Genomic DNA, 27,631 nt, shown 5'->3' on the forward strand with positions numbered 1-27,631 from the left:
GGTTTGTCAGTTCAAATATCAAGTAAAACTTTCTGAGTTGGTGAGCTCTATGAAGTTACACATCACACTGGGTTAATGAATATGATTGGGACTCCTTAGCACTCAGACTTCCCCTCAATCTTCCCCTCACAGCAGGTTTTAAGCTATTATATGCTATACCTGATCTTAAAATCATCAGGAATTGCTTACTGATGCAGTACTGGGCAGACAGTGCAATGAAATTGTATAAATTATCTAAACTGAGGCCTATGCCTGCAAGCTTTATACATAAAATTCACAATACATTTGGTCACAAGAATATCTGAAGTTGCTATACATTTTCACCAGATCATTAAAGGCTGTCTCCAAAGTATATATATTAAAAAAGCCAAAACTGTATATATATTAAAAAAGCCAAAGGTCTGAAATTACCAAAATGTTTCAATAAAGAGTTGATTTAAAGCAATGGAAAGCAAATAAAGAGAATATATGTATATATATTTTAACAAAGAGATTTGAAAATTGACTTTTTTCCTTCATCTGGACATACAGGCTGCTAAGTGACCCCATGGTACATGCTACATGTACGATACAAGAGACGTATACATACACGTAATACAAACATATCCTGAATTGAATGTGAGGATGGGAATCATGCTCCCATGAAAGTGTTTTGTACTCTCAATCTCAACAGCATCACTACTTTGCCTTGCTGTTACTGAGCATTTATAATTACTCTTCTTTCATGTCTTCAATACAGAAAACCGCTGGAAAATGAATTTTTATAGGACAATAGTTTTTCATGTAGACAGAAAACTCTTAAGAGATATTGGGGAATATAATAGCTGCATTACTCTTAGTTTATACATGCTGCCAATATTACAATTATCCTGCATTTAGCTATAAATGCAGATGCTGAATACAAAAGTACTCATAGCAGGATTATTTTACCCCTTGGCTATTAGCTCCTTTGGCATGGAAGGAAATTTGCATTAGCGAAGTTAATTATTTTCTGGTTTCTACAATGGTTCCCAATCCTTCAATATTTCTTCTTATCTACTCCTTGCCCTACTATCCACTGCAGTTACAGTAAAATTTTCCCTTCTCACAAGTGATCCAGTAAGTGACACTACCCAGAGGATGCAGCAAGCACTGAATTACGGAACTCATCAGATGTTCTTATAAAGATATGCAGAAAAGCATAACAACACTGCCATTTTTAATTGTAAGGGGTTACTGTCACACAACAGCAATTCAAAGTGTGAGACACAAAAAGGGGCTGTTAATTTTGCCCTCTCTCATTTTTGCATGTTGTGAAAGGGTCAGGAATAAAGCTCCTTGAGTTACTTTGGTGTTCATTAAAAAACCCTCTAACATGAATTCAATTGGATACTATAACTCGTTTGAGCAAGCTCAATCTCAGTTTCTCTGCTTGTGTTCCCAAAATGGCCCCAGGACTGATGAAATCAGTCTGGTTCATTGCTGCATAAATCGCCCCCAGTTCATGTTACTTGTGGATTAAAATGTTTTAGCTGTAAGTCTTTCTCTAAATTTTAGATAACCAACAGGGAGAAAATACTGTTCAAGACTGAAAAGTCAGCATTACTCTGATTTTTGTCTAATGAACATCTCTTTATTCAAATCTGTTATATACTCTAAAACCGATTCACTAGCTACCAACTAATTGCTGTCTTTGCACGCATTTAAGGATCAGTCCCAACACCACTGACTGATCAGGTGCATTCTGATGGCTGCTGCTTTGGATCTCTGGATCATTGCTCATGTACTTGATTATCCAAACTGAAAACTGCTTTTTATTTTATTTATTTTAAATCCAAATTACTACAGTGGGTATAGCTGCATAACATGCCACAGTTTCAGTAAAATCTCCAGAACAATTTTCCCTCCTATATTCCTATTTACTAGCTTAATACACTATTTTGAGGTAAACAAAGGGGTTTGGCAACCTAGTCTAATTGCCATGATGGAAGGTCTTGTACTGTTGTTAGTTAAACCCTTCCTAGCAACTGAACCTATATATATATATATATATATATATATATAAAAGTGATATTAAATGATATTAAAACAAACAAAAAATATCCATGGTGTAACTGAAGTCAACAGGTAAGTTATCAACCCCCTAAAAGATATTAAAGAAAAAGCCTATTGACTGCATGCTGCGAACTTCACAGACAAGTTACTTAACAGTAGAAAGAAACCTCAAGGAGCACAGGAAAGAAAGAGAAGAAAATGAAAGTTGACACTGCAAGTTAACAAGTTGAGCTTGCAAAGGAAATGGGGCTTGTAGTAAGTAAAAGGATAGAAAAGAAAATAGGTATCCAGGGTATCAGTGAAAAGGGGTGCCATGGGAAGGGAGACAAGAGAGGGAGCAAAAGGAATATAAGGAACATGAGAAAGTGCCAAAACTGGATTTTCACACCTTTGCAATGGTGTTAATCTTTAAAGAGCTGGGAACATAAACTTCCAGGCTCATACATCCAAACATAAAGCTATATAAATATACACACAAGTACAAATGCATTGCATAAAATTAAAGGTTGTTTCTAAACTTAATTCAAGCAGGATATCCCTAAAGATTATCTGGAATATCATACAAATGCATTTATTATGAGACACGAGGCCGTTCAGATTTAATCAGCCAACAAAATCCAGGCACAGAAATTAAAACACAAAAATTAAGAATTTGAGGAAGGAAAGCAGCAAGAGTCACAGAAATGTAGCCAGAAGTGATATCCTGCTGTTTGAAAGGCACCACCAAACTATCCTTGGATAGAGCACCCAAGGAGGAACATCTGTCTTCCAGTCTAATTCAGACAGAAAATGATAAGGAAACAGGAGGAGCAGAGCTGACCTCCATTTCCTTGTGTAGGCACAAAAGACTGAAGTGGCTTTTCAGCAACCTGTTAAAAATACATGCTACTGGAGTTGAACTAAGTTATGCTGAAGGAAGCCAATATTTGATTATATGTCAGCATATTTAAAAAAGTAAAGAGGGGAATATGTGAAAGACCTAAATTACACTGGTTTTGAGCAAATCACCTACCAGCTTTCCATCCATACCAATCGGACCCTGGGATAATCAAAAGTCAAAACAAAATGGAACAGTTAAATCAGAGGAACACTGAAGATGAGGGGAAAAAAAAACAGACTTGAGGAATACTGTGGACTTCAGAAGATGTGTAACTCTATGTCAGCAGCTAAATGCAGTATCTTAAAGATACTTTGAGAATGAAGGCACAGAAAAGAAACAACAAAAGAAGCAGACCTAAGACAGGATTAATAAAAACAGCATGGTGGGAAGTAGCCAAGCAATAGCTGGTGTTTAACAAAAGACAGGTTGAACATGCAATGAAGGAGTTGTTAGTCTGGCAAATCACAGTGATCCAAAATAACCAAACATATGAAATAATGCATCTTGCTTGTGTATTTTTCTTTAAAACAGCTACTTACTTAGCCTATTTATTTATGTGGTTGCAACATAAAATCTTTTAACTAATCTGTATTTATATTAACATTATAGAAATGATGATTAATAAGAAACTTTAGCTCAGGCAGGTCACAGGGGTACTAAAGATTTCCACCCACACTTTGTCTAAGAAGTCCTGTGCCTTACTCTGCTTTTTTTCCCTTGGGGAACATGGAATTTTCCTCACTAGTACTTTGCAAGTTATTTATTTCCTTCAGAGTGCAGAAGTTGGTTGCAGTTATATGAATGCAAATTATACAAAGGATTTAAAGTGGATGTATGCTGTTGTAACTGAGTGATTGGTCTTGTATCAACTGCCTGTTTAGGTGATCAGAGGAGAGAGAAGAGAGCTAAAGGAAGTTGGATTAATTTTAAATGTCATGTTTATTTGCTATGTCTTCTGACAGTGAGCAGTCAGATTAACTTTCATTGACAATGGAATAAGAGCAGGAAGAGTAGTTTCTTTCTGCCATTAAATTAATGTTTTAGGCTGAAATTGTGAGCTCTCAGGTATTTGCCCTATGCAAACGGGACACTACTTTGTGTCTGCTGAAGAGAAGCTTTCTCTTAAATAAATCCAGACTTTCCCCTGGAGCTTCACAGGCACCTCTCTCCAGTCTGCCTCTCCTAAGTATATGGGTCGCTAGGGCTGACTGCTCACACTCCTACATTTGGATCACTGCTGCTAAGACAGCACATAACATATTTGCCGGCTTTAAGTTCACCTGTTTTATCCTTGCTGCATTTAGCCCCCTTCCTAAGCACTACTTTGGCTTGTGAGCTAACAATCAGCGTAGAAGTCTAGTCTAAATCAGGTCTGCAGGAGTTCTGGGGACTCCTTCATCCAGGAGTGTATATTCATACCTTCTGCACCATTACTGATATGTGCTACATATAGGTAGACTTTCTCAATAGCTAGCTCAACAAGCTATTGAGAAAGTAATAAGCACTATGAAAAACTGCTGCCACATCACCTAGTGAGTTCCCTAGGTATCTGTCTTCTCCCACCCTAGATCCTGGACTATGCCAAAAATTCCAGACATACTTAACATGAACAAGGGCATCAGTTGGATGCACACATTGTCAAGCTCATTATTTTTGGTACAGTATTGGCTTTTTAAGAAGCCTGTGCACTAACCTACTTGTCAGATCCAATAACTAGTTACTGTGTCTGGGAAGCCCTGTGGGAATAAAATGCCTTACCTCACTTTCCCGCCAGCCCTTACTGCGGTTTCCTGTCACATCATGAGTAGATGACATGCTGCGAGTGTAAAACGGGTCATCAGTATCTTGGCTGTCTGCATGACACCACCTTATTCATGTGCTGACATCCTAGGAAAGTTTGTGACTCTTGGGATGACCTACAGTATCTTTCAAATGTTATCTCTGAACAGTCCTTCCCTGGTAGCAAGGAAGAAGAAAGTAACACTGTCCAATGCATTAAAATGGTACAGCTTCTATTATTATGTTTCCTCTGTGCCTCTTGATTCCACACATGCAGCACACATAAAGCACTCAGTATTTTTCTCATAATTATTTCGCAAATTTCTAAATATGGTTCTATACACCCCAAAAATTAAGGCATTTCCAAGTTATTAGTTATCCCAGATTTTTTCTAGCACTGGGTACTACAGGATATTTACCTAGTAATATTTACACACACAGTCTGCTGCAGGTACAAAAATGAAGGCTGAGCTGAACTCTGGTTATGAGTAACTCTGCTTCTCAAAAACAAGCTAGAGATACTACCAGTTAAAACACTCAACAGTGAGGTCATGGTAAGTATATAAAGTTCCCCACAGGGCTTTGTGGAACAGCAGCTAAGTTTAACTGTTAGGTTCGCTGCAAGCTTAGCCCAACAGATTTAATTATTCTTATGATGAATGAATACAGAAAATAATTATGCAAGTATTTGTAGAAGGAAGATTATGGGGTTAAACTGGCTTAGAGGGACCAATCAACAGCTCTTGCACCTCTATCAGTGCTTGTATTGTGAGCATAAGCACTGTTTTTAGGGAATGTTTCTTTATCATAGGAAAAAAAGGCTGTTTGGGCTCCCTTACAATGACAGGTATTTTAAAACTACTATTGAAGTTTTGCCACTGTTTATCCATGCTACACAGCTCTTGTCCTTGAATTAAAGAACTATATGCAGCATCTCGAAGAGTCTCTTAAAGAAGAAACAGAAAATTCCAGTTGGCTGTGGAGAAGCATCTGCTTCTCTACAGGAATGTAAATAATAGGGATTTCTCCCATGACTCCATTTGTATCAGGGTTACTTGGTCTGAAGTCTCAAAATCTCTTCTGGGATTTGCGTTGTAGAGTAGAGGAAAAAGGCAAAACTGGCTTGAGTCACACTGCCTTCCAGAAAAAAAAATACGGTGAAACAGAATACTATTCCTTCATTATAAAAATACTGACTCTTTAACAGCCAAACATGGCAATTTCCTTCTTTCCTCAATTACTAGTGTTAGAGAGAAAAAGCACTTTTTAAAAGTGGAAAAGATGAGAATCTCCACAACAAATACAGGCCGGATGAGAAAGATAAGCTGAAATAGTACATGAGGTTGTTTCAGGAGAAAAATCCTATATATGACAATATTTTTTGAAATTCATGACATGATTGCACTGGAAGCCTCACGGAACACTCCAAGTAATTTTCTTTTGAGATAGGGACAGTTTAATTTTTTCATTCATTTTTACAGAAAGAATTCAAGTGATAGTCTTAAACTTGAATGTCTTCAGAGCTGTGCTATGTAGATCGACCTACTTTCTGCTATGTTCTATAAAATAATGGCCACTACAGATTAGAAAGTAATTTTTGACAAGAAGTACCAAATACATGGTCTTCCCTACCACAATCCCTGTAATGCAGTTTAGAAAATGAGACAAGACAATGAATTATGAAGACGAACTGGATGAGTAGGTTTAGAGAACCCATGTACCCTAAATATTTTTTCATTTACTGTAGATACTAGAGATGGTATTGAAAACATTCCTTCTGGACTGTGCGTTTCCCCTTTAGGTCTCCACTTCCACTTTTAAATGTATGCTATGGCTGGATGTAGCAAGTCTGTCTGGAACAGAGCTCAATTTCTTTTCAGTAGCTCATGTGGAGCTGTGTTTTGTATTTCTGCTGCAAACAGTGTTGATAATATGGAGATGTTTCAGTGGCTGCTGAGCAGTGCTTACGCAGCATCAGGACCTTTTCTGCCTCTCAGCCCGCCCCACCAGCAAGGGGACTGGGGGTGCACAAGGAGCTGGGAGGGGACACAGCTGAGACAGCTGATCCCAACTGGTCCGAGGGATATTCCATACCACACAGCATCATGTTCAGCATATAGAGATGAAGGAAGAAAAAGGAAGGAAGCTTACATTCAGAGTGATGGCCTTTGTCTTCCCAGACAACCATTAGGTGTGCTGGAGCTGTGCTCTCCTGGAGGTGGCAGAACACCTGCCTGCCCATGGGAAGCATTGAGTTAATTCCTTTCTTTGCTTGGCTTGTGTGCACAGCTTGTGTGCACAGCACTACTCAACTGTCCTTACCTGAACCTAGGGGGTTTCTAACTTTTAGCCTTCCAACTCTCTCCCCCATTCCACTAGGGGAGTGTGAGTGAGCAGCTATTTGGGGCTGAGTTGCCAGCTGGGTTTAAACCATGACACTGGATATTTACTTACACTATTACATACACTTATTTTTTTTTTTCCAGAATCCTCAGAAGCTGTTTGTACAGTAGATTTCTTCTTTTCCAAATAGCACCCAACTATTTACTTAGCACTTAACTACCTGGGTAACAACCCTATACTGGACAGAGAAAACACATGAAGAGTTAGGAGAGGATGAGTGCCATTTCAGTCTGGTTTTGCACAAAGCAGCTTCCACTCCTCAAGAATGATGGAAACAGAATTTCCCTCAAAGAAAAATACTTTTAACCAGATTTTCAATGCTTCACAAAATCAGTTGCTTTCCATTTAAGCAATATCTTTGTACATATGTGTTACTCAGCAGGTAACTATTTTAAGGATTTTAGGGGTTATTCTTAGAAAGTGACTACGTAAGCAAGGGCACCAGAAACCTTTGGAGAGTTTCTGTCAAATAGATGGTAAATATTATTACTTCAGGTAGCTTTAAGGTGATAATAATTTCTTCAGAAATTTCTCACTAAAAAGCAAAGATAAGAAAAGATGTCATGTGTTGAAATTTACTGTGTGATAAAAGAATCCTCCAAAGAAAGAAAAAGAAGAAGGTATAGATTATCTTCTTATTCTTAACTTCTCCACTCATACTTCAGTGATCTTTTTCAATTAAGGAATACTCATCAGAACACTGAGTTGTGAACCAGGACATATAACAAACAGAAAACAGATATTTTTCCTTCTTTGTAAAGTGAAAAACCACACCCTATGTAAAGGAAGAGGGTTTTTTGTTTGATTTCTTTGTTTGGTTTGGTTTGTTTCTTTCAGAAAGCAGAAACTCTTATCCTGACAAAATTATGTGACTTAATTATTCCACATTTATAAACAATCTACCATAAATTTGATTGTTAGATTGTTACCTGCAGCTGCCTGAAAATCTCTTATGTTAATACACATACAACTGGACATTCAGGAGAAAGCACAAATCAGCTTCACAGCAGCTTTATAAGCTGCATGCCAGTTACTATGTCAGACTGAGCTTAAAAATACCTATGTGGAGGAAGAAAAAAAAGAAAAAAAATCTGTCTCAAACTGCAGGTTCACACATCATCCCCATTAAGTTCTGGTGAGGTGAAAGATGACACATTATCTTTTCAAAACACCTATTTTAGCTTTAGACTGATAGAAGTCAAAAAACCCACCACTGTCAGGTTTCCTCACTATGATACCATTAAAATAATGACTTTCTTTCTTTCTTTCATTAAATGATGGATTTCTTTCTTTTTCTCCTCTTTGTTTAATTACAGGTTTATCAAGTCTGACTTTATTAGATAATATAGTATTCCTAGCAAGTCTGATGAGATTTCTTCTTAGTGAAGTTTTGCTTTAGAGCTTATATGAACAGTGAGCATGGTAAGATCAACAAGCTAAATTTCTCCTAATGATGAAACATTATTGGTTCTTTTTCAATGACTGAAAATGATTGCTGTTAAGATCAATGGGAGACAACAGCCCAGGTACAGAAGTCACTTGTTCCACGTTTGGGAGAAGAAAAGTGCACTAAATCAACCTGCAACAAGTGTCTCAGGCCAGCAATCAGGATATTATAGAAAAAATCCCCAACCAAACCAAAAACAAATAATCCAGATTGGGCAGGAGAAAACTTTACTGTAAAAAGAAAAGGCTCAAAGAGTTCAAGAAAGATGAACTGAGCCTCTCTAAAGCCTCTTTACTGCAAAAAGCAAAATTACTGACAATGACAAATGAAGCACTACAAGGCTCTTTTAAAAAAGTCAATTTCAGAGTTTCCTGAATTCTACCCTCAAGCAATTTGTACCAGTTACTACTTGAGACATAAACTTCAGCTAGATGGATCATCACCTGGAGACTGCAAAGTCTAACTGTGTTCTGAGGTAGAGATGTAGAGGTTTAAATGAAATGGGTTTCTTTAAAAACAAAATTGACAGTGCTGTTAGGCTGCTTAATTTTCTTGACCAGAAACTTATGTACCCCATCTTAACTGCTAGAGACTTTATCACCTTCAACCTTCAGAACCATCTTTCCTAGACTCATTCAAACCACTGGTGCAGATTTAATCATTCAAGATCTGAACTACAACCCCTCCCCAAAACACCTCACTGATATCATTTTCATGGAATGGCTTTCTTAATAGCTTGCTAGAATCATCCTGTAATCCCAGGCATCTCTCACATGTTTGCAAGCCATGTATTAATTCTCTCATAAGAAAATTCCTACAAGATTATCAAACCAGCAAGTTTCTCAAAGCATACAGTGGAAGCAGAGAAGAGTCTTAAAAGCCACATCCTGATAAAATCTGGAGAGTGATGAATTGCAGCACCATGATTAAGGCTCCATCAGCCAGAAAAGTTACCCCATGCCTAAACTAGATTTTCAGTATTGAGTCCAGTTCCTGAACATAAAGGTAATCAGAAGTTATTCAAATTTATATTTTAATCCACCTGTCAAGTGCAGTGCCTTCAGTACAGAAAAATATGCAGCATGCACATGCAAATCAATAAGCCAATGTTAACAGTTACCTGCTGAACAAAAGTGGCAACAGTCTTACACCTTTTGTTGTTACAGAAAAGAAAATGTTTGTGTTTTTCCATACTTATTAGTTACTTCGAATTTCAAGAAACAAAAGGACACATGACCTGAAGCTATGAATTTCACTAAATGGTTCTAGTGGCCATATTAACCTAAATTAGATGATGAAAATTATCAATAGTGGAATAAGATGGAAGATGAGGAACAGTTTTAAATATTCCAAAATAAGCAAGAAGTGCCAGGTACAATTTCCAAAACTTTTTCTTGGAACAACATCACTCTATATTGCAAGACTCTTAGCTGGGAGCCCTACTTGCAGTCTGAATATTCTTAATAGCTCCTTTACATTATAAGATGGACTGGTTATGTCTAGAAGTAAGCAATTTAAGGAAGAAAAAATTGTTCAGAGTTTGGCTATTCAGGGAGTGGCTGACCTACAAAAAAGCTCTGCATATGGTAACAATAAGGGAGTACAAAGAGTTCTGTGCAAGAAAAATTATAGTCACAGCTTTACAAAAGCATATTTCACAGCTGAAAAATAATTGCCAAGATACTTTTTATTTTTATAGTTTATGCAGGAAATCTGAAAGGCAGTTTCTTGTGGTGCAGATGCATTTTTTGAGTATCTGAGCACTATGACTGCTCTTGCTGCTGAAATATGTATGTAAGAAAAAACCATGAGAAAGAGATGGACAGATCCAAGTCGGAAGGAACCTTCTCAAAGACTCTGGGTAGACATCCTTCTGTTTATCATGGCCAACACTGCATACATTGCAAATATATATGTAAAAAAAGGGCCCTGTATGACTGTGAATCCCAAACTGTGGAGTACCTCTGTTGTCTTCATACATCAGACTAGCAAGAAGATTATTCCCAGACAGTTTTCCTCCTTGTAGCCTGTGCCTCTTACTAGCATCTACTACATCTGTACAGTCATATTTGTATGACAAATTAGTGGAGAGGGAAACTACTGTTGACCCCAGAAAGAGTAAGAGCAACATAGTTGAAGTTCTGGTAAAGAATGGAGCGAAAATGTTTCACCATAGCCCATTAAAACAGTCAGTCTTGTGAAGTTTTGCAGAACTACGTGTTTCTGTAAAAATACTTGGTTATGCTACTGAATTCCAGCATAGCTTAACAAGTACTTGAACATGGAAAACATACAGACCAGAGAGAAAACTCCTAGTACATTCTACCTAAAACTTCTCTTTTCACCCAAAGAAATTGAAACTCCTGTATCTGTAAATAGAAAGCACATGGCTAATTCATCAATGCCAACATCACCGGGTGATTATATTTGATGTGGTTGGTGCCGTGTTGATGAGAAAACAATAAACTGTGAAAAATGTCACTTCTCAAAAATTAGCTGGCTAGCATTCAGTAGGAGATAGATTGTTGTAACAGCTGTGGCATGATGACTTTGATGAATTTGATTTTTGTTCTTCTGGGATAATTCTGAAGAATCTGTCTCCTCACACCACCATGGAAGCAAATCCATTTGCTCACTGAGACTCTGTTAAAGAACAATCTTTCTTATTACCTGTGTTTTGATGGCTTTACAGAATGTGGGGGGAAAAAAAAATCCATTTCACTTCTTTCCATCAACCTGATTTTTGGCTTCTATAGATCTTTTCTTTTTAGGGGAAGTAAGGTCTATTACAGAAAAATGAAACTATAGTGGGTATATAACACAGTATTATAAGAATGTAACCTTCAGAGACCAATTTTTTCACCTTCCCTCAGGGGAAACATCAGCTTTGGAAAATTGACAAACTCAGGAGCAGGAACATAAAATGATTTTTGCTCCATTAGGATAAAAGAATCCTGCCATCATGCTCCTTTTATCTGCCTGTAGAGGCAAATATTCTGAATGAGTCTCCCAGGGAATTAAGAAAAAATAGAGCTGCCATAGAGATACTTCTGGTTTTGAGTTGCAATGAAGAACATCAACCAGAGTGGATACATCTCCATAAAAGAGAACAGTTACAACAAAGGGTTTAAAAGAGAACAAAACTAAGAGCCAAGGTACTGAAGCATTTATAAATAAACACCCCAATCTCTTTCAACTATCATGAGGTTGAAGAAAGCTTTGTTTGAAGAATTCCAGGACAAGGAAAAGAAGCTTGTGCAGATACACGACATTAAACTCCAAAGCAGGTGCTTTCAGCTGCCATATGCCATCAGATACTGGAACATAAAATTTTGTACATGCATGTCCATTCAGAGAATACTTCTGTCATGTACCTATCAGATTTAAAGGGCAAAAATATGCATGCAGTTAGTGTAAAGACACTCCTGTTGTTCTAAACACACAATAGCCTAAATAACTTCTTAGTGGGATGGTGCTGTACATAACTATGCCGCCTCCAAAGTGACTGGACCCAGTAAATTCCCAAAAACCACAAAGCATCATGGAAAAAAACATAGGAAGCACACTTACAAAGATTATTTCAACCACAGAAATAAAGCAGAATTCAGGGATGCAATACAACTTTTTTCACTCTTTCTTCCTGAAACACTTCCGTATATATTTTTTAATGATGCACCACTTGTTCTATTTCCCCAATTTAACAAGGAAAGAGGGATGTAGCAACGAAGAGAATTTGTATTTCAAGAAAAGATGGCCGGTTCTTGAAAAAAAAAATTCAGGCAAATCACGATCAGTTTCCATAAGGAACTTCTATTACCGTGATTTCGAAAACAAGATCATTAAGAGCTTGTGAAATGCTCAGCCAGGCATACAGCATCTTTATTTCCAAGTCTGTGCTTTTACTAGATATATTAACTGGGGAGCTGCACAGTACTTCACTTACCATCTTAATACCCTGTCCCATCAATTTAAGACCTCTGTCCTAATGGTCTGTCACACAAACACCGGACTACTTTGATTCTGAATTCCCTTTAAATTCCAAGTACAGCCAGTGCCTCCTTGCATGAAGAGAAATCCTTCTTTCTTCCCTGACAACTGCTGCACAGAAACAAGTAAATTTGACCAACAAAACTAATCAAGGATGCAAAAGTTACTGAAATCTGACCTACAACAGAACATGGGCCACCCCTCCAGCCAAGAAAACTTGAAAATCCAAATATGTTATACCTGTGTCTTTTAGAGCCATACTCCAGCAAATCATGCACTCCTCTTGGCTACTTCCTGATTTCAGTCAAATTATACAAGTTAAATTGAAGTCCACCAGAGCTGAACACGTGAATTCAAAGGCAGAACACAGTTCAGTGCAACAACTTAAAATCTCCAAGCATTTACCAAACTCATTAGTTCATTTAATCTCAAACTCTCTAGACTGTTCTTTTAAATTTTTTGGACCCACACATGAATACCTCGAAATAAAACATTTTCATTACTTTCTTCTGACATAACTGGTTTTCAAGATTATAAAACGATTTTTGCAGAAGCTGGTGACAGCATGAAGAAGAAAAATAAGTGGTTCTTTGCCTTCCCATCTAGGGAGAAAAAATTTGGATGTGATGGTAATACCAGATTACACTTAACATACCCTAAGGGCAGAGACCTAAAATGAGAGATCTCCTATCGTATTCAGAGTGGATTAGAAAAAATCAGGATAATTGATTCACACAGCTGGAAGTGGAAACGTTGAGGTCATTTTCTCTTTGGAGAATGGCTAATCAGAGTACCTGAATGAAAACCACAGGCCTGACTCGTGTCTTTTTCCTGTTAAAAAAAGGAAGCTACAATTGCACTTTCTCAATGACTAGGAATGCAAATACTACATTATGCATAACAAAAGTTATTGAACTGCTGTATGCTGCTCTTGATTCTTTTGGAGCACTTTCTTTCAATGTTCACTCTCACCCATGGAAAACTCTACCATTATTAATATCACCCTCTGAAACTAACTGCAAGTGGCAAACTAAGATCATTCCGACTGCTGGAATCCACAACCTCAGTGTATATATCTAATATGACTGAACTAAAATATGAAATTGAATGTAAGCTTAAGTCCAGTATAGTGACACAACTCCTGTTTCATAAAAATCTGCGCACTGAGGAGTAGAAAAATCTACCCTTAAAACTTGGCTTATCTTAGTTGCAATGTGTAAATGTTAGATGTGTAAAATGAAGAACGGTCACAGAAAAAATAGTATAACTTTTGAAAACTTCCAAATTTTTTCTAGGTTTATTCACTTGCTAGAATGTCAGCCTTCCAAGAGCAGTTTATTTCCATTAGAGTATCATGGAAAGAAACTGATTTCTACATCAAAAAACTTTTCAACTCATGAGTACTCATGCACATGGATGGCTTTTCATGAGTCAAAGCAGCAAAGAACAAAATTTCTCTTATTTACACCAGGAATAGCTACCATGAACATGTACAAAATAATCCAAAAAGAGTTTTTAACTCAATGGTTCTCTGTTAGATTATCAGTACTTTTTAGATATCAATACTAGCAAAACCAATAAATGTTAAGTGCTTTAGCTTAAACTGGGCAGGCAGGGAGAGGGAACCAACAACAACAAAAAAACCCCCAAAACAAACAAACAAACAAACCCCAAAACAAAACCAAAAAAACCAACCACCCCTCCCCCCCCAAAAAAAAACCCAAAACCAAACACAAAAAAAATCATCCCAACAAAAAAAAATTTCAAAACCATTTTCTGAGGATGATTTATGATCTATATCCTACACCGTCATGGAAAAACCTTCCAACTGACATTCCACACTGCTTGTATACATCTTTCCCTCCAGACAAGTATGTCTGCTTTCAGAAATGTCTTTAACCGATCTTGATTTTGATATGCACCGGTAGAAAGGTGAAAAAACAAAAATAACAGTCCAAGAAACAGCCTAGAATTTTCCCTGTGGTTCAAGAGGCAAAGATGCAGCACACTAAATGTGCCCATCTCGAGATCCCCATAATGGAGGAAAAAGCACTTAAAGGCTTTGATCTACCAGCTGACTCCTGGCACTAAAAAAGCAATCCAAAACCATAGAGCTGAGAACCCTTGACAAACAGTAGCCAAATCATTGTTGTGTAATTACTGAATGATGCTAACCAGTGTGGGGCCCAGTCCAGGCGTATCAAAAACCACTTTGATTCCCAGTAGGGAAACAGTTGCTCATTCAGCCCTGTAAAGAAGAGCCCGTTCAGGTGACTGCCTGCTCCAGATGTTCCTCTCCTCATATCGCCTCTCTCCTAAATGGAATCTGAACACTGACTGCAGAGGGAAGCAGAAGTGCTTCTAGGAAACACTATCACCCTGCACTTTCTGGAAATCACAGAATCCAACCACCTAGTCTAGCAATTTAGGAACAAGTTTCTTCAACAAAATTTTACACCCCTTGACCTCAACTAGGATTAACAATGCATTTAAACTCCCACGTGGGATTAGTCATCTGGGAGCAGTATGGGTAGTACAGTTTTACAGATCATTCAGAGTATCAGAAATCAAAATTAAAAATCCAGCATGAAAGAAAATCTCAGAACCATGTTTGTAGCCCCCCTTCCAGGGGAAGGAACTGATGACTTAAGAATTCTTACAGGGTATCTTAGGATTTGCCTTCACATTTGTGACAGATATAAACTGAATCATAGCATCACTTAGGTTGGAAAAGACCTTTAAGATCATCAAATCCAACCATTAAGTAATTACACAGGATTTCTATTGTAATTGATTTAACCTTGTCTTTGAATTTCAAAGCTTCTTGTGAGACAGTGACGGTTCAGTCAAATCCCAAGAGGCATTTTTAACCACCACTGGTTAATCACTCTACATCCACCCACAACTGTCAAACACAAATTGAAAAATTAGACCTAGAATCAAAAATCTTTTGGAACAGAAAATTTTGCTCCAAGGTAGTTTATTTCATAAATAAAGCTTGTTCTGTTTCACCAGAGAGCTACATCGTGCATTAGGAGGAAATGACTGGAAAATTTCAAGTGGCAGGCCTGACGAAAAGCAAGTATGAATGATCTTAGGTACAGTTCAAGCATTAATTAAGCCTGTCAGAGCATAAATGTGAAGATGTTAACCACAGCCTTCTGCATGGCACCTGCTAAGCTGCCAAGCTGAACTCAGTGGAGTAGCCCAGGGAGACCAGAAATGTATGTATGCTGTCAAAAAAATGACAAACCAGCTTAATTCCTTTCTCTACCTACACATGCTTTATTATGAAAGAGAAGAGGGCAATTTCTAAGTCTGCAGAGGAAAGTACTGAAAAAATACATTTAATTCTTAAATTACACCTACCCCCTATCTATCTACCATCAGCTACAAATCTTTATTTATCTGATAGATATATGGGTTTGTGTCATTTTGAATTGACGTCAGCTGTGAATCAAAACTGTACTGACTCATTCATAGCCTTCAGTATCCTAGCATTTCGTGCTCAGTTTTTAATCACACACTGACATCTAGAAAGTCCCATGCAGAGATGTGGATTTTACAATATCAGAGTCCGTGCATCCGAGATGGAAAATGCTAGTTCAAAGAGGGTCTTGGTGGATCCAGCATATGGTAACAATTGTCTGTATTATTAATCCATACACTGAGGTTATTCATTCGAATGTTGTTTTATTTTCCTATTGGTTTTCTACATCCTTATTTGTAATGCTACGTATAAAATGGACACAAATAATTTAGAAAGTTTAATGAGTTTAAACCAGGACATGCTATATAGGCAGGCTTTTACTGCAGCACAAGTAATCTTCTTAAATCACTATGTGGACTTTCTCCTCTAGCTTATCTATGGTAATTTATTTCTATAATTTTCAGTGAAGAAAAGGGTGGAGATATCTTTTTATATTGCTGGCTTTTGCAGATGAAGCAGTTTCTCCTGTACTGTCATAGTCACAGAAAAGGAATGGCTTGGGGCTCTCTGAATTTCCTCCAGGGAGCTGCAGAAATAAACACTGCCTTCTCTTATTTATGCAGTCAGCATTACACAAATGTAACAAATGAGAGGATTCAGACCATAGTTCATTCAAAATGGCAACTGCCTTGTAAGAGGCTAATAAATGTGTTGATGCGCAGCTTCGTTTCTGTGACACAGAATTAATTGCAACTTTAATAATAGTAATTTTAAGAGGTCTCAAAATTTTCTGTTAGAATCATGTTATATAGTTATCTTCAATCACTGTGAAAACACTGGCATACAAAAAAATTAAAAACTAAATTAAAAATTAAACTCATGAATTGTATTACATGTTATTTCCAGAACCGACGGCTGTAAAACCCCGTAATTGTATGAATGTGACCGACGTGATTACAAAGGCCACAGACAGTACTTAGCCATGAAGATTTAGACATCCCACAATTTGTAGGAAAAACTGGAAGTTTATTTGCTGAATATTATCAGTATGTCCTCAGCTACAGTATGTTTACAAAAATTACCACATTTTTACAACCTTCCTCTAGTTCTCACGGCACAGAAATATTACAAAGTTAACCTGCATGGCAGCAAGTTTAACATTGCACTTGTTTAACCTGAACCATCTATTTGGGAACAGTGTTGAGGTTTGCTGAGGATACTGTTATTGAATATGGTTCCAAACAAAGACATCAGTAAACCCAGGAATTTTTTAAGATGGACACCTGACCAATTGTATCTCCTTCCACTCCCTGAGAAGAAGCAAGGAGTTTGAGGCAAATGGATCAAGGAGTTTGAGGCAAATGGATCAACTGAAAACCTCGTGTCTCTTAAGCCAATCTCTTCTATCATGACTGAATACAAGGATAAAGCATATAAACTGAGAAAACACGTACTAAATTCACAGTACAAAGAAGCTGCTGAGATTCAATATGTTTTTAATTTTCTGTTCATTTAAAAGGAAAAAAAAAATCAAAACCTGAAATAGTTTGTAATGTTTCACTACCAAACCTGAAATTTATTGCAAAAGTTTTGCCGCCATATGCCTAAGAATTATGTTGGGCAAATGCCAAAAATAAAAGGTGGTCTGTGAAGACACCTGTTGAGGAAAAAAAATGCTGTAAACTGGGAAATTTTATAGGATCAGCAAGCCAAATCCTCAGGGTAAGGTCAGGAATTGAGATAGCTGCTCCTTGAGGTTAGACATTTATATTTTTGTATGATTCTGAAAAGTAGGAGATCTGACCAGCTACTAGAAATACAACAGCTGTTGCAAAAATGCTTAATATTGCCATAGGCTATGTTTAATTACAGACAAAAACCTCATGACCTTTGCTCATTTCTTCTCTTTTGGTTATTCCAATTTTATTTGTTTTACAGCAGCTGAGTTAACATTGTATCTGAGATTGAAAAACTTGCACTTGGATGGGATTAATTTTATGTATACCCAGAGACACTGCTACTTACTACACTTTGGCCTAGGCAGCCCCAATCTCTAACTGGAGACACAGAAGAACACAAAATATGAAGCACCATCAAAGACAAAGCAACACAGCAGGATAAAAAAAGGCCTTTTACCAATTTCTCACAAGGATGGTTTTCATGTTCTTCCCCACCAGGCCTATTTCTTCCAACTCAAATGCCTCACAGCCCTCCACTGTTCTGCCTGGAATTCTCTTTGCCTTTTGCAATATACGAACAGAAAATGAGGTGAGAAGAAACCAGAGACTTACAACAGCAACCTGAAATTCCTTACAGATCAGGATAACAGCTTTTCTCAAGGTATGTTGGGACAAGATTTTATGGGTGCAAGAATCAGAAGCATGATGACAAAGACGTATTGTAATCAAGAAGGAATTAGATCAGGCTAAAGAATAATTGAAAGCCTCTACCTGCACTCCTAAGGTTTGCCCCTTTGTTATGTTGAGGTAAGTCTTTTGAGAGCTAGGAAAATTTTAAATTAATTAACAGGTGAGATTTCAAAGATCTACATTTCAGATTTTATCAAGTGATGATATTTGACACTTACAGAAGAACAATCTCCAATTTAGACACTTTTTCTTTTGTTCAAGAGAGGAATCTGTCTACATTTCTTGAAGATGAAACAAGGATGTTAGAAGAAACGGGATTTAATACAAGGCACATGGTCACCTGGAGCAGCCACTCTCTCCACGGCTCCTGAAAGTCTTGTGTATGCACAAAGTGCTCTGCAGACTGACTGTCATGGAGAGACATAGGAGAAATTTCCCCACTTCTCTGTTTATGAAGACATGCTCTATGGGTATTTCCATATTCTGACACTTAATTCTGAAGAAGTGCAGCTTTTCCACCACAGATGTGGCAACTTCCAGGATGATTTACTTGGATGTTGAGTTTGATTCTGTTTGCTTCAATTTTTCAAGGGGAAATGGTAAATAACTGCTACCTATATAACCTACAGAGGTTTACAAAACCCCAAGGTTTGTGTATTTGGCCTCCTCACTGCATTCACAACATATTACTTTTTTTAGTGGTTGGGTAATTTTGCAGGGAGGATTTGGTGTGGGTTTTCTTTAAGGGTGTGTATGTATGCATGTATTTTTTCCAAGTTCTAGCACCATTTCCAAAGTGACACTGTCACACAAAATCCCTGCAACAAATGCCTGTCATCCTCCAATGTTTGTGCGCTCTTTTTTCTTTGAGTAGATGTGATAGTCTATTTCAATTTTAAACTCAAGCTGAAAGAATCACAATTCTGAATTTGGTCACTGTCTGTTATACAAAGCTTGTCATAAGGAAAAAGAAGTTGCACCAGTGTACATTTTTTTTAGTATTCATGGTGCCTTAAATAATAACCAGTTAATCATGGTTTTATAAATCCCTTAAAAACTGAGTTACTCATTAGCAGTAAACCCCACTCATTTTATTGATTTTTGGTGATGTATCTTCCTGGGAACTTAGATTTCTCACCGTAATTCCTTTTACTTGTAATTACTTATTTTTTAAAGTATCTTTAAAAACTAGAATAAACACAGGCAAAGAAAACTTAAGTATTGGAGAAAACAGCCACTTGCTTTTGTGAGAGAGCTGCATTAGGTTTAGGTTGTATGTGGCAGATACACATCACTATCCTCACAGAATATCCCATAAAATCCAATAGAGATTTAAGTAAAAAGGCTTCTACAGGAGTTAAATAAGACTCTGGAGAAATAACTTAGAACTCTAATAGCCTTCTCATAGAGCTCTACAGGGCTGTACAAGTACTTTTAAAGTACATTGCACTTGCACTTACATATTTCCCATTCAAAGCAGGAGCGTAAGACCGTAACTGAAAAGACTGAAACATTCAGCCATATGACAACTTTCAATAAGCAAAGCCCAATTTTATTCCCAGTCATTTTCAAGCAGGAAGAAGCAGTACTCAGTCAAGTGCTAAGCACTGCTGAAGGCTCACACTGGCCTGTACACAGGCAGATGCACACGTGAGGAGAAATGCATTCAGACTAAAGTTTGCCCACAACACCACCACTATTAGACTCAGCAATTTCAATACAGAACCATGGCTCTGAAGTATCTTCATTGTTTTCAGATCCCACAACAAATCTCTTCAAGGAAACAAGCTTGTACTCACCTACACAGATAAATCACTCTAAGAGAAATTGGAATGTGCACTCAGAAACCTGATAATGTTTTTTTCAGTACATCCAAGCAGGTTTCTTGACACGAATGATCAGTTCCTCACCAGCCAACTTTCAACTATCCATTGGTGACATCACTCAGCAATTACAGAACCTGCCCAAGTAAAAGCATTGAAATAGGCTGCATCAAATTAAGTGTTGCCAGCAGATCAAGGGAGGTGATTCTCCCTCTCTGCTCCACTCTTGTAAGACCCCATCTGGAGTATTGTGTCCACCTCTGGGGCCTACAATGTAAGAGAATATGTGGACCTGTTGGAGCAAGTTCAGAGGAGGACCACAGAGATGCTCAGAGGGAGGGAGCAGCTCTTCTATGCAGACAGGCTGAGAGAGTTGGCATTGTTCAGCAAAGGCTCCAGAGAAATTTTACTGCAGCCTTTCAACACTAAAAGGGGGCCTACAAAAAAAGGTGTGGAGAAATACAGGTTTTTTTACCAAGGCCTGTAGTGACAGCACAAGGGGTAATGATTTTAAACTGAAAGAAATTAAGTTTTTAGTGGCTATAAGAAAGAAATTTTTAATTATGAGAGTTTTGAAATACTGGAACAGATTGTCCAGAGAAGCTATGGATGACCCATCCCTAGAAGCGTTCTTGACCCCTAGAAGTTTTCAAGGCCAGGTTAGACAGGGCTTTGAGCAACCTGATCTAGTGGAAGGTGTCCCTGCCCATGGCAGAGGGATTGGAACTAAATGATCCATAATTTCCTTTCTCACCCAAACCATTTTGAAAGTCCGTGATTCTACAAAGTCGTCCTCCAGCTGCAGATGCTATGCAATTTATATTTTACCAATGGAAATATTTTTAAAACTCACTGTCTGTATTTTGCCTATTGATTGGCAAATCAATATGGGAAGGTCCTTTAAACGACATTATCAAGTGCTATAAGTAATATCATTACTATACTTCAACAGTCACTATGTTGTGCACATATATTACCACGTTTAGTCACTTGCTTTCTAATACCCATGTGACAGCAGGCATATACTTCTTTCATGAATGGGATGCTGCAGTTTGCCTGACTACTAGAAAGAAATGTATTAATAGATTTTAGAAAGATGCATTATTTCATATTTTTTTTTCCAGGCAATAAATCCTAAAGATGTGAATGAAACTGACAGGAAAATGCATTGCATCCATTATCAAAAATTACTCTGTGATAGTCATTGCAGCCAATTGCTAGGACCTCTGTCATAACACTTTAGTTTGCTCAAAATGCATTGAATGATGCAGTCAAGTGAAACAGGACAGAATCAAAAGAAAGGACTCAGAGGGTCCATATGGCAACACTACAGCTTTCTAACATGGAAAATTGAGATGCAGTATCTTAATAAGTTTTAAAATTAATTAATTAATTATGAATTTTGTATGCAAGAATGAAGAAACTCAACACAAAATATGTACAACATCAAACAATCAGTGCATTGTAAATAGTCTGGTTCTTTTCAGAAACTTGTCAAAGGCTTTTTATTTAGCTTTGTTTTTAAAGGAAAATCCTACATTTTCTAGGCATCTGAGACACCAAAAAAAAAAAAAAAAAAAAAAGAAAGGGTCATTTTGACAGTAATAAAGAAAAACCAAAATACACCAACAGGATTTTAGAGTAATCATAAATCGCTATCATAAACATATGATGGTATTACCGGATAGCCATTTCGCCCTGGTAGGCCCTGGTTGAATGAGATGAAATGGTACGACACATTAACAACACAGTCATGACATATGACATAACAAACATGCAGAGTACATCACTAGGAAATTATAATTCGTGTATTGCTTAGTTGTTTTGTATGTGATGACATTTCAAACCAATAAATATGAGATAGGTACTACACAGTGAAGAAATGAGGCTTTGGCAATGGATGTGTTTTAACTTAAATAAGCACTTTAATTAAAAGGCTACTGGCCTAGTGAAATTCTGTTTCTATGGAGAGAATTAGCCATGTAAACTGACAGGCAATATGTAGTTAATTTAAAAATAAAAAGGTTTAGTGCTTAGGCAGTAAAGTATTAGATTCCACTAGAACAGAGGTGCCAAAGAAGAAATCTGAGATGGCTGTAAATGATCATAAAAAATTTCAAACTCCCCAGCCTTTGACTGCTATTACATGTGCTACTCAGTAGTCATGTACAAAAAAAATAAACAGAGCACTGCAGAAGCCTTTGAAATTACAACCTACACCTAATTCCATGCAGTTTCATGTGGGATATACAAATATTTGATATTTTAAATGAAAACTATTACCACAGTCTCCCAGGTGAAAACAATACTTAAGATCAGAACAGTTGCCCCTAGCCAGTGTCTGCATAAATACAGAAGTGAATTAGGAAGAGAAATTACATTTTTAATGGCTTGTAACAATGTAAAGCATTGCTGCCCATCAGCAAGATGAAGTCTTGCAGGTTTCAAGCATGAAACTTCAATTCGAAGTTGGATGCTTCTTAAAATTATTTAGTTTTGGAATCTATTTCAGGTCTGTGCTAATATTGCCAAGAATAAGGCTTATATGGGGGGGTGGGGGTGTTTGTTTGATTGTTTGGGTTTTTTCAATGTACCTATACTGAAACAGTGGGGAACTGAAGTCAAAGACATTCTGAATGAGGCATATAGTGAACTCTTGCCACATTGCCTTGGTACAGGAAAATAGCCTGTATCATGATTTATGTTTGCTCTTTGTGCTTCATTGGAGGGCTGCAAAAGAAATTGGGGGAAAGAGTGTTTCTTTCAAGTAAACAGCATCTTTAAGCATTAAGCCTGTCTTTCCATTGATTGCTTGTTAAATGAATTTGTCACTATGAATTGCTGAGCACATGGTCAAAATCTCACAAGGATAAGTAATAGCATGACTCGATATATGCAGTTTACAGTAAAATCTTTAGGTCACAGCAGGAATTCAACATATTAACTAAATATTCTTAAACATGCATGTAGCATAGAATAGACAGATGATAGAGTCTTGAAAATATTGTGGAAATACTGCATCTATTAAAGAAAAAAACACAAAAGTCTGCAAACTGTAAAATAAATAATGTTTTAACAGTCACACTCCTACACCATATGATGCACATGGATGGCATGACAGATACAAATGTTTGAGACATATGTGCTTACTCCTGTCCTTCAAGTCAGACTTTTGACCTACTGTAGGAATATACAAATAAGCAAACAAAAGACACACAAAAAAACCCAAGCAAAAAAACAAAAAAACCCTCAAAACCTCAGAAGAGAGAAAATGTTTTCTCACAAGAAGAATTAGTACAAGATTCAGTCGACAATTGAATAGTACTATTTAATAATAATTTTACACAAGCACTTACTGGCTTCAGTAGCAATTACAGTGAAATGAGCTGGACAGCCTGTATGCCTCCAAAGAACAGGGACATTCTACCCCAAGACTTTGTGATAAATGCAGAGGAAATTATTACCTAGCAAAAGTGGCCAAGTCTGGGCTCAAGATAGGATACTCGCGAGTTTTTATACTGCAGTAAAATCTGTGTTATGAAGTCACAGGCAAAATGAACATAACATACTTACGCAGAATTGTGAATCCAAATGGCCATCTGGAGCGCTGAACATAAAGCTTTATTGGTTTAGAGACTTTTTTCTTAAGGAACTTTCTGATTAAATTATTCAGCTCCAAAATACTGTGTACGTGTAAATATCAAAATTCCCTCTTGAGTATACATGATCATTTTATCACGCTGATAGCTTAACAGGATCTAACAGATTTCTCCCTGATTCTGGAAGAACCAACAATGTATCACTGTACTTACAGGAGGTCCTGTGGGGTGGGGGAGAGGGGAAAAAAGGGTAAAAAAAGAAAAAAAGAACATGTAAGGTTACGAAGTTACTGAAGAAGGACATACATGTACAGTCAAGCACAAGGCCTTGGGATTGTCAGTGAGCAGCACTGGTAATACCGGGCACACATTTTCCCACTCAAGTAATCTTGAGCTTTGGTAGTGCTCTGAAACTTGTAAATATGACTACTGCCTAAATGCATGCACTTACCTTAACAAATCCTCAATTACAGTCATGCAATCTTATGAAAATTTCTTCTCCATTCATTTCCATGCAATTTCATGCCAGTCCAAAAATACCAGCCATGGACTACAATTCATTTTTTCAGACTCCACATAAAGCATATGTAACCACATCACCAGTTTCAGTTAACCACACAGTAAGCACTTGATCAGAGCTTGGCTGAGGAATTGCACAAAGTACCCTTGGCATTTAACCTGGGCATCTTGTCAAGAATACATGTACCAGCATCTTCCAGAATTCCAACTTCGCCTGTAAGGGGAGGTTTCAGTGGCCACCTGACAGTGCTGAACTTTCTTTTCATCGCCTTCCTCTCTCAAGGCACACATATAAAATGCTCCCCATTAAAATGTCACACTTTGTGAAGTGATATTTGCACATTTTTTCAATTATTTAGACCTCAAAGACTTTTGTGTAGGAGTTCTTGGAAACATTATCAAAGGGCCACAAATCAAATCTACTATTTCAGTCTTATTAGGTTGAGCAGCTGCAGCTCCCAAATCAACGGCATTTCATTAAGCTTTTATGCCTCTCTCTAATTTCTGAATAAAGTGAAGTGCAAAAGGAGTATAAAGCAGCAGCAGCTGTACTTTGAGATTGCTTTTAATATTGACAGCCTTTTGGTTTTAACAATGCAATTTTTATTGTCCAGCAACTAAGGTAATTTCTTTATTCTGGCAAACATTCTTAAACAGCATTTTAAGGTGTAGGTCTGTTTTTAAATGAGGGATCCATTTCCTTTATTAATAGTTTAGTATGTGTTTATTTGAGATGTACAATGAATCAATGTGTATCGCACAAATTAATTTCCAGGATCATTTGTAATTTAATCTTCAACCACAGAATTTCTCTCTATATCATAGCCTCCTTCTCTGAAGTAAATACTAAAACAACAGTGAATGGAAACACCAAGGTGATTTGTATCAACCTTTGTCAGGGCTTGGCTTTAGTTTTGTGATTCAGGAAGATATGGAAATAGTTTTTAAGACCCAGATAAATTATCCTTTACATAGATAAGAAAGGCTACGGAAGATTCATAGAGATCAACGTGACTGGAAGCCTTTCCTAGCTGGCAGATTAGACAAGACAGCCAAGGAGAATAGAAATGCTCATTTTCTACTGCATTGCCTCCACAAAGGTCACCTTGATGAAAAACTCAATCCCACAAGGTAATTGATTCAATTGTTGTGAATGTCAACAGCAAGAGGTGCTCAGCATCTCGGAACTTTGCCTCAAATGAAATTTCAAGCTACACACCACCAGCAGGTTTCTATCAATGGCAACCTCCCTGGTACAGAGCAATGAACCAACAAATGTTTTTCTTATTTCTGTTAGAACTTAACTGCTCATTTCTATAAAACAACTTCTCTCATGCAGAGTAGTCTACTTATCACATTATGCCCCTGATTATCAACATTCTTGACATAAGGAATTTTATTTCCTTATTTATTTCCTTATAAAATTGTTCTCCTCAAGCCAAAGGGGCCTGATGTAACACTGACACAGTATTCCAACTACAGACTTACATGGAGTTATTCTAACTTGTGCAAGTGTGAGAAGACCCCTAAAGGGTTTGACAGTTACAGATGTGTTTCCAAAGACACCGTGTCGAGCTTTATGAAGTGTGCCTACAAATTAAGGATGCCCAAGACTAGAAAAATATCTGGAAGGCCACCAGATATATGCCAAGGCTCACAATATTTTACCAGAGAAGTTTCAGAATTCTTTTTCAGAGCACACATGCAATACAACTAAAAATCAAGGCATGCTGGGTATGCATCCTCACAAAAACATACATCAAATGACAAAAGATCTTATGAAATTGAAAACTTACCAGTCTCTCCTCTTCTTCCCCGCTTACCTCTTTTCCCTGGAGGACCTAAAATGAAGATGGTAGATTGTAACTTTGTCCCTTGAAATTACATGTAGAATATCATTTGTTTGGATGTAAGGGCATTAGACTGATGTACCACATGAAGTTCAGAGACTTTGGCTGAGCAGGGGTAAAAGATAACCTGAATAAGATTTAGGAAGTTTGGGATAAATTTTACAGCTATGGTACCCACTACAGGCTCTCTGAAAAAAGGCTGGGAGAATCTTTAAAGGTCATCCAGTTCATCCCTCTTCTTCAAGGAAATGTTAGCCACATCTAAATTATTATTGCAACTTCCACAGGAGTTTTTTTTCCCCCCCAATATTTCACTGTTCTGACCAGTGGAACACTTTTCTTTATGTCCAACTCACTGCACTGAAGCCCATCAATTCTTGTGCTTTCCACCATGAACCCCAGAGAAGAAACTTCCCCTTTTCCTCTCTCAAAAAAGTCTTCGTATTCCTCAGAATTGCTGCACCATTCCTTCAATCATCCTAAACCAAATACATCATGGGACATGAAGTTTTATTCAGTTATTCCTGTATTAAGCCAGAAGATTAGTATTTATTTATAAGAGTAAATCCTCTGGAATTTGCTTTCAGCCTCTATCTGAAAACATGCAAGAGATGAAGAAATCACCACCTGGCTTGCCATCCCCCAAACACTTAACAACAATGTATGTGTTGACAGACACAGTGTAATGTGCTTTGCCTCCAGTTTATATTTTTTAGACATAACACAATGGCTTAGTTACTGTATTCCTTTTGCTGAGAAATCTTTACTTCTCATTGTCTCTTCTCCACAAGTATTTACATAATACAACCAGCGTCTGCTGTCACCTCCAGAAAAAAAAATAAAAAAGGAAAAAAATCCTTTCTTCCCCTCATTTCTGCCTTCAATATCCTCTTCTAAAAACTTCAGATCTCAGATGTCAGACTGCAGACACCTTCCCCACTCTTCTTGGTGACCTTGACATACTGTTCCTGAAAATGCCAGGAAAGCACACTTGCACTTCTCCATGTACAGTTTGGAGGAGAAGCAGCAGCTGTGGGGGTGACACAAGTACTGAAACTTGGCTGCTCTGAAAAGAGAACCACAGGTGGGACTCTCAAAGCCGCTGAAGAGAGGCAAGCGCCCGGGTGGAATTTCCAAAAGCAGCGACGCGTGCAGGAGCACAAGTACCTCTGCTGTGGCTGTATCTCACCGTTTGTAATGGATACGAGATGCACAGGTGGTTTTGTGCAAATAGTCTGCTACTTTAAACTTTACAAATCATCTGAAGTATCATGCCACAGCTTTTAAATAGCTTTGCATTATGTATTTGCAGCAATCTGGCTTAAAATAATAAAATGCTGGAAAGCAACATTAGTGAAACAATTGCAAGATATATATGAAACAGCATTAGTTTTCCAGGTGAATAAAATACTATTGATTTAAAAAGAAAGGAAGAAGGAAGAGGAGAAAAAAAAGAAAAGAGAAAGGAGAAGGGAGGAGAAGGGAGGAGAAGGGAGGAGAAGGGAGGAGAA

General features: G+C 37.4%; 1 protein-coding gene across 20 annotated transcripts in view; it reads right to left on the bottom strand.

The window, feature by feature from the left end:
- Positions 1–27,631, bottom strand: part of COL25A1 (collagen type XXV alpha 1 chain) — a 304,844-nt gene that overhangs the window by 123,589 nt on the left and 153,624 nt on the right. For 11 of the 20 annotated variants that reach the window (XM_042050067.1, XM_042050064.1, XM_042050059.1 and 8 more), the window contains exons 3-6: positions 26,067–26,111; positions 23,965–23,972; positions 21,834–21,860; positions 3,047–3,073 (exon numbers count right to left, since the gene is read on the bottom strand). In XM_042050067.1, coding sequence (XP_041906001.1) covers positions 3,047–3,073; positions 21,834–21,860; positions 23,965–23,972; positions 26,067–26,111 — 107 coding nt within the window. The remainder of the gene's footprint in view (positions 1–3,046; positions 3,074–21,833; positions 21,861–23,964; positions 23,973–26,066; positions 26,112–27,631) is intronic. The other 9 variants (XM_042050069.1, XM_042050066.1, XM_042050065.1 and 6 more) reach the window with 1 other exon arrangement.

Source organism: Corvus kubaryi, unplaced genomic scaffold (assembly GCF_017639235.1).
Source record: "Corvus kubaryi isolate FWS band 111438036 unplaced genomic scaffold, C.kubaryi_AGA036_p1.0 71, whole genome shotgun sequence".
In the NCBI taxonomy this organism is placed as follows: Eukaryota; Metazoa; Chordata; class Aves; order Passeriformes; family Corvidae; genus Corvus; species Corvus kubaryi.